Source organism: Hypanus sabinus, chromosome 5 (genome assembly GCF_030144855.1).
Source record: "Hypanus sabinus isolate sHypSab1 chromosome 5, sHypSab1.hap1, whole genome shotgun sequence".
In the NCBI taxonomy this organism is placed as follows: domain Eukaryota; kingdom Metazoa; phylum Chordata; class Chondrichthyes; order Myliobatiformes; family Dasyatidae; genus Hypanus; species Hypanus sabinus.
In genome coordinates, this window is record NC_082710.1 from 146787600 (window position 1) to 146801462 (window position 13863).

At 51.1% G+C, this 13863-nt stretch overlaps 1 protein-coding gene and 3 non-coding genes across 6 annotated transcripts in view; all 4 read right to left on the reverse strand.

The window, feature by feature from the left end:
- The window catches only part of LOC132394427 (collagen alpha-1(IV) chain-like), a 133675-nt gene continuing 119812 nt past the window's right edge, over nt 1–13863 (reverse strand). For all 3 annotated transcript variants that reach the window (XM_059970565.1, XM_059970568.1, XM_059970566.1), the window contains exons 45-52: nt 10900–10971; nt 10661–10789; nt 9149–9247; nt 7451–7663; nt 6464–6641; nt 4889–5003; nt 1444–1616; nt 1–167 (exon numbers count right to left, since the gene is read on the reverse strand). In XM_059970565.1, the coding sequence (XP_059826548.1) occupies nt 86–167; nt 1444–1616; nt 4889–5003; nt 6464–6641; nt 7451–7663; nt 9149–9247; nt 10661–10789; nt 10900–10971 (1061 nt within the window). In that variant the 3' untranslated portion in view covers nt 1–85. The remainder of the gene's footprint in view (nt 168–1443; nt 1617–4888; nt 5004–6463; nt 6642–7450; nt 7664–9148; nt 9248–10660; nt 10790–10899; nt 10972–13863) is intronic.
- Nucleotides 948–1019, reverse strand: trnad-guc (transfer RNA aspartic acid (anticodon GUC)). The gene has a single exon. It is a non-coding gene; the product is annotated as a tRNA-Asp (tRNA).
- trnad-guc (transfer RNA aspartic acid (anticodon GUC)) lies at nt 1063–1134 on the reverse strand. Its single transcript has one exon. It is a non-coding gene; the product is annotated as a tRNA-Asp (tRNA).
- Nucleotides 1178–1249, reverse strand: trnad-guc (transfer RNA aspartic acid (anticodon GUC)). Its single transcript has one exon. It is a non-coding gene; the product is annotated as a tRNA-Asp (tRNA).

The following is a 13863-nucleotide window of genomic DNA, read 5'->3' on the forward strand; positions in this document are numbered from 1 at the left end:
TATTGTCATACTGCTTTATTATAGAAATAGCACCATAGTCCGAGAGAGAGTTGTGAGCCACAACACGCCGAGGGGCTCCGGGACTTTACGTTTTCTTCATGCAGACTTGACAGCGGCTGATTCGCGTCCGCAGTTCTCCCGCTTTTAGCGTCTCTGACTCCGGTTTCCTGCAACGGAGAAGACGTTAGAAACCCCAACACCGGCCGCCGCCCCTCTCCAAGGAGAGTGTGTAAAAAAAAGATTTAAAACCTGAGGTTCACCATTGTCAAGAAGTAACAATTCAAGACCAAGGAATTGATTGTGGACTCCGGGAAGGGGAAGTCAGGAGAGTGTACATATGTCTTCATAGTGGGGGCAACAAATGAATCAAATCTTCAAAGATTAATGAGTTAAGAGAGTGGTATAATGCCGAAAGCCGTCTTTCAGCCCGCCGCGCCTCTACTGACCGATATTAACCCCATTTGCCAGCATTAACCCTGGTCGGCAAAACTGTGGGAATTATTTGCAACCCGGTCGAAAACTAGTTCAGACATCCTGGACCCAGTTAGGAACGGGACAGTAAACGGGAGGCGTGAAACCTACAATTCTTTTCTGCAAACGACAACTGATGCCAGGTCATCCAACAGAGGGGTGAGGTCAGAGAATCAGCCGCGGTCTCACCGGAGGCGGAATGGCCTGCCGCTTCACCGGCCGGTTCATTATCGTTGGAACACTGCGTCCCACGCTGCGATACCGTTACAACACGGTAGCAGGGTCTTCCGGCCCAATCACACCCATGTGACCAGTTAACCCGTTTGTCTTCGGAGTGCGGTAAGCCGAAGCACCAGGAGGAAATGGATAAAGTCACCGAGTGCGCATACAAACTCCTTGGAGATAGCGACGAGAATTGAACCCGTTCGCTGGAGCTGCAAAATGATAAACTGTTGCCGATTTAAAAGTGAGAGATCCTCCCCGGCGGGGAATTGAACCCCGGTCTCCCGCGTGACAGGCGGGGATACTAACCACTATACTACCGAGGACTCGGCATCCTCCGTTTGAGGGGGGGAAAAGAAAAGCAGAAGCCTCCCCGGCGGGGAATTGAACCCCGGTCTCCCGCGTGACAGGCGGGGATACTAACCACTATACTACCGAGGACTCGGCATCCTCCGTTTGAGGGGGGGAAAAGAAAAGCAGAAGCCTCCCCGGCGGGGAATTGAACCCCGGTCTCCCGCGTGACAGGCGGGGATACTAACCACTATACTACCGAGGACTCGATGTCAGGCTGTTCAACATTTTGGCTGATGACACAAGCATGACTGCGTTTCCGCAGGAAAAGTTGCTTAACGCATTGTGCGAGAGTTGGGAGCGCCCCTGTATGACCGCAGGACTCTCTCCCTTAATGCAGGGCCCGCGGAATAATCTGGTCCAGCAGAGACACAGTCGGCAACAGACTCGTTCACCTACCTGAACATTTCCGTCGTCTCCACAGTCGCCAGCCAGAAGCTGTAGGAGTTTGCGTAGTAATTGCAGGTTCCCCGGCCGTGGCACTCGATGAAGGGAGCGGTGCGGAACGATTCCAGGCACGAACCGGGCGATGACAGGGCCTGTCCGGAGCCCTCGGCGCCGGAGCTGGTGTGCTGGATAAAGACGGGGAGAAAGACGGGCTTAAATAACCTTTCCAGCAAATGCAAGTAACGGCGCACAGACCTCCACAGCAGACGGAGTCATAGAAACGGCCCTTCGGCCCACCTCGACCATACTGACCGTGATGCCCCCAAACACTAATCTCCATTTGTTCACATTAGGTCCTTGTTCCAGATACCCAGCACGCCATGTGTGAAAACCTTGTCTCTCAGGTCATCTTTAAATTGCTTCCCTCTCTTTAAACTTGCTCTTGTTCTGGACTCCCCTGCGCTGGGGAGTGAAACCCTAACTATAACCCTCACTGTGTGGAGGTCCATTGGACAAGGTAGATTAACGAGTCGGCACGAACTGGATGGGCCGAAGGGCGTGTTTCTGTGCTGGGGTGTTCGATGACTTATGAAATGTTGGAATTTTATAAACCTCTAAGGTCCAATGTGGATAAACCCAGCCCATCCACTCTGTAACCACAGCTCTCCGTCCCCGGCAGCAGATTCTCCTGCAGAATCTCCTTTGCACCCTTTCTCTTGACCCACATCTCAGTTGTAGAGTGTTGGCCAGAATTTACACAACACTCCAAGTGTGAATCACCTGTTTTGTACAACTGTGACATGATGCCCCAGCTTGTACACTTGGGTCTATGACTGCAAGTCTTTGTCTGCAGCGAAACCACTTTCAGGGAGCTGTGGACTTGAACCCTATGTTTCTCTGTCGATCATCACTCCAGAGTCCCTGATGCCCCATCAGCATTTAATGACCAATTCCCTCTGCCACCAATCATCCCTCTGTATCTGAGGGAGTGCCACACTGGGAGGGGCATTTCACTCTGTGCAAAGGGCAGTACTCGGGGATGGTCACGCTACGGGAAGGTGGGAAGGGATACACTGTGGCCCTGTTGTGCTGTGGGAGGACCTGGCCAAGATGGCCATCCACGGGTCTAGGTGGCCGGTGGAGGGCACTGCCCGGGCCGACTGCCTGTCCATTTCCTGAGGATATGTCCATGCCCGGTTCTCCTTGGAGAGGGAGCACACGGTCATGGCGGGCACATTGGGGGATTTCCGTGAGCAGTGGTCCCCCCGTGGTCTGGACTGTTTTATGGATGGTAGTGACTGTATTGTAATTTAAGTGTCACACACAAAATGCTGGTGGAACACAGCAGGCCAGGCAGCAACTATAGGAGAAGCACTGTCAACGTTTTGGGCCGAGACCCTTCGTCAGGACTAACTGAAAGAAGAGATAGTGAGTGATTTGAAAGTGGGGGAGGGGAAAATGCAAAATGATAGAAGACAGGAGGAGGAGGGATAAAGCCAAGAGCTGGAAAGTTCTTAGGGGAGCACCAGAGGGAGATGGAGAACAGGCAAGGAGTGATTGTGAGAGGGACAGAGAGAGAAAAAGTGGGGGGGGGGGGAGGGGAGAGGGTTGGAGGGAGGGGGAGAGAGAGAGAGAGAGAGAGAGAGAGAGAAAGAAAATGGGGTAAGAAGGGGAGGAGGGCAATTAAAGGAGGTTAGAGAAATCAGTCTTCATGCCATCAGGTTGGAGGCTACCCAGCCGATATATAAGGTATTGTTCCTCCAACCTGAGTGTGGCTTCATCTTGACAGTAGAGGAGGCCATGGATAGACGTATCAGAATGGGAATGGGATGTGGAATTAAAGTGTGTGGCCACTGGGAGATCCTGCTTTCTCTGGTGGACCGAGCGTGGATGTTCAGTGAAACGGTCTCCCAGTCTGCGCCGGGTCTCACCAATATATAAAAGTCCACACCGGGAGCACCGGACGCAGTGTACCACACCAGCCAACTCACAGGTGAAGTGTCACCTTACCTGGAAGGACTGTCTGGGGCCCTGAATGGTGGTGAGGGAGGAAGTGTAAGAGCAGGTGTAGCACTAGGAGACCGTTTCACTGAACACCTACGCTCGGTCCGCCAGAGAAAGCAGGATCTCCCAGTGGCCACAACATTTTAATTTCACGTCCCATTCCCATTCTGATATGTCTATCCATGGCCTCCTCTACTGTCAAGATGAAGCCACACTCAGGTTGGAGGAACAACACCTTATATTCTGTCTGGGTAGCCTCCAACCTGATGGCATGAACATTGACTTCTCTAACTTCTGTTAATGACCCTCCCCTTCTTACCCCACCCCTTATTTATTGTTTGTTCTCTCTCTCTCTCTCTCTCCCCCCCCCACCATCACTCTGCCTGTTCTCCATCTCCCTCTCGTGCTCCCTCCCCTCTTTCTTTCTCCTGAGGCCTCCCGTCCCCTGATCCTCTCCCTTCTCCAGCTTTGTATCCCTTTTGCCAATCACCTTTCCAGCTCTTAGCTTCATCCTACCCCCTCCTGTCTTCTCCTAAAATTTTGGATCCCACCCTCCCCCTCCCACTTTCAAATCTCTTACTATCTTTTCTTTCAGTTAGTCCTGACGAAGGGTCTCGGCCCGAAATGTCAACAGTGCTTCTCCCTGTAGATGCTGCCTGGCCTGCAGCATTCCACCAGCATTTTGTGTGTGTTGCTTGAATTTCCAGCATCTGCACATTTCCTCGTGTTTGTAATTTAAGTGTAACTACTGTCTTGTAAATATTGATTGTATTGTATCTATGTGTTGTAAATAAACTTATATAGTTTTGATACAAAAAAAGGTGGGTAGGGATACACTGTGGCCCTGAGGAGGAGTTGTGCTGTGGGCAGGGTCACACTGTGGGAGGGTGTGGCCAAGATGACAATGAAGGCGGTGGAAAGTCGAGGCCTCTGCTGGAACCGACTGCCTGCCCCTCTTCCAAGGCCATGTCCTTGCCCGCCTGTCCTCAGACAGGGAGCACGCGGTCACAATGGATTTCCAGGAGCTGTGTGATTTCCCCGCCCCCCCCCCCCCACCCCCAGGGAATAGTAATAGTAATCATATCTTAATTTGAATTTATTAACTGTCTGGTAAATACTGAATGTTTGTACTTGTGCATTTGTTGTGTAAATAAACTTTTATAGTTTTGTTAAAAAAGGGACATCGGTGAGTGAGGGCCGCGCTGTGGGGCCCGTTGCCGAGGGAGGGTCGTGCTGTGGGTGGGGCATTACTGAGTGAGTGTCACCCTGGAGAGGTGGCAGATGATTGGAGAATATTATCTGTGAAGACTTTTGTGCAGAAAGCAAACCAGGATGGTAACCCAAACCACAGACACCGCGACTACACGGGCAGCTCAACAGCCGGGAGCAGTTTCTACCAACTCCTTTTGCCTGAAGCTGATGCCCCATCTGAAATGGATGGCCAGACACTTACCATCATGAAGGAATATCCGATCCATAGGGAATACCAGCCGTTGGGGCAGAGCGGGATTTGAATCGTTTGACTGTGAACAGCAATCACCATGGCGGAGGCTTCACAGACCGAACATCTGCGGAAGTGCAACAGGACGCAGGTTATTCGGGGTCCAGCAGCTGACCCAATCCACACTGAACCTGAACCCACTCCCTACGGTCTTGGCCGCGGAGCTCCTCCTAGATTCCCAGCTGCACACATCAGTGATCTGTCCTGTGCCTATGGACACCTCCCCTCCCCCGGGAGAAAATAACCCAATTATTCAGACCTTCCTCTGTAAATGAGAACGTAATCCGCTGTGGAAATTGTCATTGGGTATATTTAAAGCAGAGGTTCAGTAGGTTTTTGATCAGTTAAGGATGTCAAAGGTTAGGGGGTGAAGGCAGGAGAATGGGAAATAAAACAGCCGTGATGAAAGGCTCGATGGGCTGAATGGCCCAATTCTGCTCCTATATTGTATGGTCCTGTGGTTTAAATACCCAGTGTGCTTCTGCCAGGCTGTTCAGTTGAGCCAGGATTCAGAGGCTGACCTCGTGTTTTGGAACATTCAGCAAAGAGCAAGCTCCAGCCCCGTGTGTGAAGCTGCTTCTGTTGGCCATAGCTCTTCTTCAAATGACTAGAGAACGTGAGTGAAGGAGATCGGGAGAAGAGGGGAGGGTATTGGAATCGGTTTATTATTGTCACATGTACCAAGATACAGTGAAAATCTTGTCTTACATACTGTTTATACAAATCAAATCATTGATGTAGAATCAGATTAAAAAAACAACAATAATGCAGAATAAAGTGGAAAGGCTCCTAAAGAAAAAGTGTAGTGCAGGTAAGTGGAAAAAGTGCAAGATGAAAAAACAAGGTGGATTGTGAGCTCAGGGGTCTTTGTACCAGAGGTCTGTTCCAGATTCTGACAGCAGTGGGATAGAAGCTGTCCCTGAGCCTTTCTTGGGAGGGGGGAGAGGAGAGAATGTCTGGGGTGGGGGGGGGGGTGTCTTTGATTATGTTGCCTGCTTTATTGAGGCAGTAAGATGAGTGGATAGCATCCCTGGAGGGGAGGCTGTTTTTCACGATGGGCTGAGCTGTGCCCACAACTCTCTGCAGTTTCTTGCAGCCTCGGGCAGAGCAGTCGCCGTGCCAAGCTGCAAAGCCAACAGACAGCCTGCTTTCTAAGGTGCTGCTGAGGGTCAATGGGGACGTGCCGAATTTCTCGAGCTCCCTGAGGAAGTAAAGGCATTGGTGAGTTTTCTTGACCTTGATCGATATGGGAATGGGGAGAGGGGAAGGGGAGGTTGTTTTTTTCTGTGTAGTGTGTTGCTGGGTTTTAGCACGCTACCTGGAGGGAGCGGATTCAACGGAAACTTTCATAAGGAGACCAGATGAAAAGATAAAGGGTATGTGTGCGTGGCTGTGGGGAAACAGCAAGGAAGTGGGACTGATGGAAAAGCTTCTTCCAGAACAGGTGCAGTGGGCCGAATGGCTGGTGCACCCAAAAGGTCCTGTGAACTCATTTATACCCCCGTCCCAAAAGAGCCGCAGCCTCACCTGCTGATGAATGGCTTTATGGTCGGACCAGTGACAGGAGCCATGCTCATCGGCATTGGCTCCGGCGTGGCCAGCCAGTAGGAGTAGTCGTTTCTCGAAGCAAAGTTGCAGACGTTGTTGATGTTGCAGAAGAGGAAAGGCATGGTGCTGAACCTTCGCAGGCAGCTGCCCGCCGTGCCTGCAGGGCCAGATGTCAGAGTCAGGTCAGGTTGGAGATGTGTGCGTAGAACAGAAAGCCTGCGTGCAAGACAGAAAGCGCGAGCCCGAGATGGAATGTGCATGCAAGACAGAAAGCGCGAGCCCGAGATGGAAAGTGTATGCAAGACAAAAGTGCGAGCCCGAAATGGAAAGTGTATGCAAGACAGAAAGCGCGAGCCCGAGATGGAAAGTGTATGCAAGACAAAAGTGCGAGCCCGAGATGGAAAGTGTATGCAAGACAGAAAGCGCGAGCCCGAGATGGAAAGTGTATGCAAGACAAAAGTGCGAGCCCGAGATGGAAAGTGTATGCAAGACAGAAAGCGCGAGCCCGAGATGGAAAGTGTATGCAAGACAGAAAGCGCGAGCCCGAGATGGAAAGTGTATGCAAGACAGAAAGCGCGAGCCCGAGATGGAAAGTGTATGCAAGACAGAAAGCGCGAGCCCGAGATGGAAAGTGTATGCAAGACAGAAAGCGCAAGCCCGAGATGGAAAGTGTATGCAAGACAAAAGTGCGAGCCCGAGATGGAAAGTGTATGCAAGACAAAAGTGCGAGCCCGAGATGGAAAGTGTATGCAAGACAGAAAGTGCGAGCCCGAGATGGAAAGTGTATGCAAGACAGAAAGCGCGAGCCTGAGATGGAAAGTGTATGCAAGACAAAAGTGCGAGCCCGAGATGGAAAGTGCAGGCGAGACAGAAGTGCGAGCCCGAGATGAAAACTACAGCCAAGCTGGCCAGGCGAGCCTAAGAGGGACGATATATGCTGGAGCCCTCTGGGCTTCGGTTCCTCACCCAGGTCCTGTCCATGGGCCCTCTCGTTGCCCTGCACATAGAGCAGGGAGAACCCATCATAGATTTTCGACGTTCCATGAGGGCAGCTGGGAATATCCGTCGTCTGACTGTGGCGTGTCACAAGGAAGCCGTGGGCGATGGACGGCGGGCCAGGATGTCCCCGAGGGCCTGGTGCTCCCTCCGGACCCCTGGGTCCCGGATTTCCTTTTGGACCTTAGAACAAAGAGAAGCAATGGTCAGGGGAGAGGAGAGGCCACAAACCAGGGCAGCCCCTCTCTGGGTGATCCGAGTGTTGGGAATAGTCAGGAGAGCTGGTAGATGGATGGAGACCCCTTCCGTGGCCTATCCATTAGCAGGATGCAGGAGGTCTGGAATTCTGTGTCCCGATGGGAAACTGAAGGACTCCTATGAGCCAGGCAGACAGAGTTCTCTGGAGAAAAGACAGGTCAGTGGATCAGCAGAGCAGGTTTGAGGGGCTGAGTGGCCTTCGGTTACTGTCTCCCAGTGCCTGGAGTCGATTGTCAAATGCCAAACTAGATTCACCACGAGGAAGGAGGTTTATCAATACGTTGGGTTTTTTTACTCCTGAGTTTGTCCCCAAGCACACACCGCAAAGTAGCTCCCTCCAGCCCCGCACCAGTTTGGCCAACACTACATCCAGCACCCGAAGCTCTCCGTCCACCCAGTGTGGGTGCAGCATGCAAGGTGCACTCCAGGGTATTCCCACCGCACCTTCGAAACCTGCCACTCCTCCCTCCCAGTTGGAAGGGCAAGGAGAGTGGGTGCAGGGGAGATCCACCTTCCGCAGATTTCTCTCCGAGTCGCACGTCACCCCGACGTTCCTCCTGGAGAAGGAGGGCGTGAGCTGCTGCCTTGTATCACGACTGTCCTTCTGGTGAAATAATTGCTGCCACGGTGCTGCGGGGAGTTCCAGGATTAAGAAATGCAGAAGGATAGCAGGCAGCAGCTCACTCCTAGGGACCGACTTGCCTGTGATACCCAGGTATTGAAAGTGAATTTGGATGTAATAACTTTTCCCAAAGGATCCTCCCTGCTCCCTGAATATCCCCATGTAATCAACTGAGATAGAGGAACCCGAGCAACTGTAATTCCCAAAGGCTGGTCAGAGCAAGCAAACCCTCGGCTCATCCGTGGACCCTCCCCTTTCCTCCTGAGCTGTAGGGAGCCCTGGTGACTCGGGTTAAACGGCAGGGTAGCGTAGCGTAACGCTGTTACAGCAGAACCACCTGGGTTCAATTCCCTCTTCTGTCTGTGAGAGTTTGTACTTTCTCCTGGTGACTGTGAGGTTTCCTCCCACACTCAGGTTAGTTGGTCGTGTGGGTGTAACAGGGCAGCACAGCCTTGTCAGGCTGCAAGGGCCTGTAACCATGGTGATTCTCTAAATAAAAATGGCAAGTCAAACGTGGATTTTCCCCCACACAGAGACGTCAGGTTGATGATGTACCCAACCAGTGAATGAGATGGAGCTGGTCCTGATGACAAACCATGTAAACCGACTGGCCAATGCCAACATCACAGGACTGGCCAATAAAAATTAAGTTTTTAAGCAAGTCAAGTTTCTTATTCTTTGGAAAGTTGTTGCTGGGACAGAGGTGGCCTAGTTAAATGGGAATTGTTTGGGTAGGGCCTGTTTCATGACATCACACATACACAGGAAGTATTGGAAAGGTTCTGTACCTGTTGGTCCGGTTTGTCCACTCTCTCCTTTCATCCCAGGTCTTCCTTCAAAGCCCGGAGGTCCCACATCACCAGGTTCTCCCGGTGGGCCTGGGAAACCTGAGGGGGCAATACAGTGACCATTGATACTCCCAGTAATCTACAGGAACCTTTCCTTTGATCACAGAGACTGGGATTGTAACGGTGGGAATAGAATGATCGTCCGCCTGTGCACCCAGCTGAACGGATGCCCACAGGTTCATGGTGAACTGCGGGGCAGTGCACATCACCCCTGTGTACCTCCTGGCCCAGGCAAGTAGCAGGGTCATGCAGTGATTTCCTGCTAATGAGGAGATGGCCCTACACTGAGACACTGAGGAAGCTTGCCGTGTAATAGATATTAGACGAAGGAGCGATGCTCTCTTTGTGAGCTTGCTGAAAGATAAGAGACAGCAAGCGGCTTCCAGACACCCCAGGTTCAATACCGACCTCGGGTGCTGTCCGTGTGGAGTTCGCACGTTCTCCCTCTGTGACTGTGTAAAGTTCCTCCAGGTGTTCCACTTTCCTCCCACATTCCAAAGATTATGCCGGTCAGTTGGTTAATTAGCCACTGTAAATTATTCCTAGTGCGTGGGCACGGTGCAGAATCTGTGGGGGAAGTTGGTGGGATTATGGGGAGATATAAAAAATGGGAATGATGGGTGGTTGGTTTAAGTGGGCAGACGATGGTTGGGCGGACGGGCCAGCTTCCATGCCGAATGTGTCTGGGACACAGTGGAAGGAGAGGGTGGACATTGAAAGGCTGTTCCCTTGGGCCAGGGGGCCAGTCTCAGGGTAAGGGGTCCATATTTACAACAGCTGAGGAGCAATTTCTTCAGCCAGGGAGGTGGGAATCCTTCCCAAAGTAAATTTGTTATTGAAGTATATGTCACCATATACTTCATTGGCACGCAGGCGTTTACAAGAAAGTAAAGAACTACAATTGAATTCATGGAGGGAAAGCTATACATATTAAAGACTGACAAACAGCCAATGCACTAAATTGTAGAAATAAATAAATAAATAAACGATGCCGAGAACACGAGTTGTAGAGTCCCTGGGTAGGGGAATCAGTTCAGAGTTGAGGTGAGTGGAGTTATCCACGCTGCTTCGGTAGCCTGATGGTTGAAGGGTGATAACTGTTCCTGAACCTGCTGGTGTGGGACCTAAGGCTCCTGTTCCTCCTGTCTGACGGTGCAGTGAGAAGGGAGAATGCTGCTTTCTTGTCGCCACTCTCCTTGTAAGGGGTCAATATTTAGCACAGCCGAGAAGCACTCTCTTCGCTCAGCGGGAGGAGAATCTTCGGAACCCTTGGTGCTGAGACACCGAGAAGAACAGGTTTCAAGATGCTCTATATCAGGTTAAAGGTGGAGATCAGTCGAAGGATCGGCCCTGCCCTTGCTGAATGGCAGGTGACGCCCTCTCCTGTGATTTGCAGTACTTTATCGGTAGACTCCTATCTAATATCCCTCCAGCACCTCGCACTTTTCTTACCTGTGTCACCTTTGCTTCCGAAAGACCCAGGAGATCCCTTTTCTCCATTCCATCCTGCTGGTCCGGGCAACCCAGGAAGTCCCTTCACAATCAGTAACGGTCCCTGAGGTCCTGGGGGTCCCGGAATGCCTGCCAATCAAGCAACGTACAGTGAGTGGACATGTCAGTGTGTGAGGGTCCCAAACAGGGCTTGACATTGAGTGCTGGAGGTGTGTTGATCGGGTGGGAGGGGGGCTTACCTTGCTGTCCTGGTGGTCCTCTGTCGCCCTGTATGCCGGGTAATCCGGGAGGGCCTGATGAGCCTTTCGACCCTGGAAAGATATTTGTGAGAATGATGCAACTGATAACACAGGCCACTTGGCCCAAACATACTAGGCCTTCTCCTGGCTTTCCCATCTAGATCCATCAGCTTAGCTTCCCTCATACAAACTCTTCTCCCTCCTGCCATCTGGGAAAAGGCTCCGAAGCATTCGGGCTCTCACGGCCAGATTACGTAACAGTTTCTTCCCCCAAGCCATCAGACTCCTCAATACCCAGAGCCCGGACTGACACCAACTTACTGCCCTCTAGACAGACAGATAGACATACTTTATTGATCCCGAGGGAAATTGGGTTTCGTTACAGTCGCACCAACCAAGAATAGTGTAGAAATATAGCAATATAAAACTATAAATAATAAGTAAATTATTCCAAGTGGAAATAAGTCCAGGACCAGCCTATTGGCTCGGGGTGTCTGACACTCCGAGGGAGGAGTTGTAAAGTTTGATGGCCACAGGCAGTAATGACTTCCTGTGACACTCAGTGTTACATCTCAGTGGAATGAGGTCTCTGACTGTGCCTATTGTCTTGTTTATAATGCCTGCATTGTTTGTGCACTTTATGCAGTCCTGGGTAGGTCTGTAGTCTAGTGTAGTTCTTTTTTCTGTGTTTTTACGTAGTTCAGTCTAGTTTTTGTACTGTGTCATGTAACACCATGGTCCTGAAAAACGTCGTCTCATTTTTACTATGCACTGTACCAGCAGTTATGGTCGAAATGACAATAAAAAATGACTCGACTTGATTTATTTGTCAACTAGAGTCTAGATTTGTTATTTTTCTTGTAGCTTAACTTTACTGTTCTTATTTATGTATTAATATAATCACCTTGTTTAGTGAATTTTCCAGTAATTAAGGTAGCGTTGGATCTGTATTTTTCTAGAAACTTCCCAGTTTTCAGAAGCTGGTGTCATGCCACTTGAACAGGTTATTTAGGTTAACTGTTATCACTGGAATTTTGTTATCTCAAGTCTGAGTTTGACAGGACAATGACTGTTTTGCCTTTTGTGTTCTCTTAGATCTCTTGTCTCCTCTTTTTGATCTCTATTCTTGTAACACTTAATAAAATCCCACAATCTTGTGCCTCATTCTTGACTTCCGAAGGGCATTTGTATCACAGAAACAGTAGGATCCAACAAAGTCCGAAGGTCAGTATTGCCTTGGGGGGGGGGGGGGGGGGGGGGGGGAGGGGGCACCTGTTGGGCCAGGGTCAGCTTGTTGATACCCCTTATACGAATGGCAGCCAAGAAGATCTGTCTTTGGCTGGTGTGGATCACAGAGCTGTGATTTGTGTTCAGGAGCTGTGGTTGGAGAGTGCCTGTGCAGGAAGCCGTGGGTGTAGCCACCAGCCCTCTCCTTAACCACTGAAAACCCTTCTGTCGGGCTGCAGGAGTTGTGAGTAACTTTCACAAACACAGCGTCCTTGCAATGCGCTGTCCACGCTCAGGAAGAGGTCTGGGTTGAGGACGGGAGCCCATTGACTGCCCGGTCCCAGTGTACATTAGAAGCTGGGTTCAGGGTTACCTGCCCGGCCCACAGCTTTCTGTTGAGTACAGGATGCAAACCCTCAGCTCAGGAGAGGAGTGATGAACAGGGGGCACGTTCACTCCAGATGTTTGCAGAGTGAGCATTGCCCTGCAGTGAGCATTGCCCTGCGGTGGGCAGCGATCAGCAGCAATGCAGCAGAAACTGCCGGTCCAGCTTATTTAGAGCTGGATTTGGTTCCGTGATGCCACCGAGTGCGGATTGTACAGCCGAGCCCAGTGTCTGATCCCAGTCTGCTGATTGGTTGTACAGCTGAGCCCAGTGTCTGATCCCAGTCTGCTGATTGGTTGTACAGCCGAGCCCAGTGTCTGATCCCAGTCTGCTGATTGGTTGTACAGCCGAGCCCAGTGTCTGATCCAGTCTGCTGATTGGTTGTACAGCCGAGCCCAGTGTCTGATCCCAGTCTGCTGATTGGTTGTACAGCCGAGCCCAGTGTCTGATCCCAGACTGCTGATTGGTTGTACAGCCGAGCCCAGTGTCTGATCCCAGACTGCTGATTGGTTGTACAGCCGAGCCCAGTGTCTGATCCCAGTCTGCTGATTGGTTGTACAGCCGAGCCCAGTATCTGATCCCAGTCTGCTGATTGGTTGTACAGCCGAGCCCAGTGTCTGATCCCAGTCTGCTGATTGGTTGAGGTACTCAGGACATGGTAGAGGTGAGGACTCACTGAGGTGGGACACTCCGATTTCAACCATGTAGGCCCAATTCCCAACTGCAAGATATTCTGCAAATGGTGAGAGTCCTGAGCTGGAGGAACCCAGCAAGCCAGGCAGCATTGATGGAGGAGAATAAATAGCAATGTTTTGCTCCGACACATCAGGAGAGTTTATGTAATGTAAATGTAATATAAATGTAGACAGTTTATTCCCCTGCATAGCTGCTGCCTGTCTTGCAGAATTCCTCCAGCATTTTGTTCAATTTCCACCGTGATTCCATGATTCTTCCCTGATCCTGTCGGAGTTTGAGGCCTGGTGTTTGGGGTCCCTGTCACTGGCGAGACTGGAGTTCGGGACCTGGTGTTCCTTCTCAGTGTGTCCTGGGATGAGTGCGGAGATCAAGGCCTGAGGTTGAATTGGAGGTCTGGAAGTTGAGGCCTGTTGGCTGTGTTCCTGAGTCTGCAAGTCCACTGGGGCAGTCAAAAGGCCTAATGTCTGTGAGTTTGAGTGTGAATCTGAGTCCAATGGAGGCCGGAGGCTGAAGAAAACAGCCTGTCCTGGGTGGGAGGACTATGTGTGTGGGTGGGAGGGAGGAACAGGCCTTGTTTCACTGTTTCTGTTTTGTGGAGTTCTGCTGCCCGTTGGCGTAGTGTGTGATGTTGGCGCCGAAACATGCAGCGAAGCCTC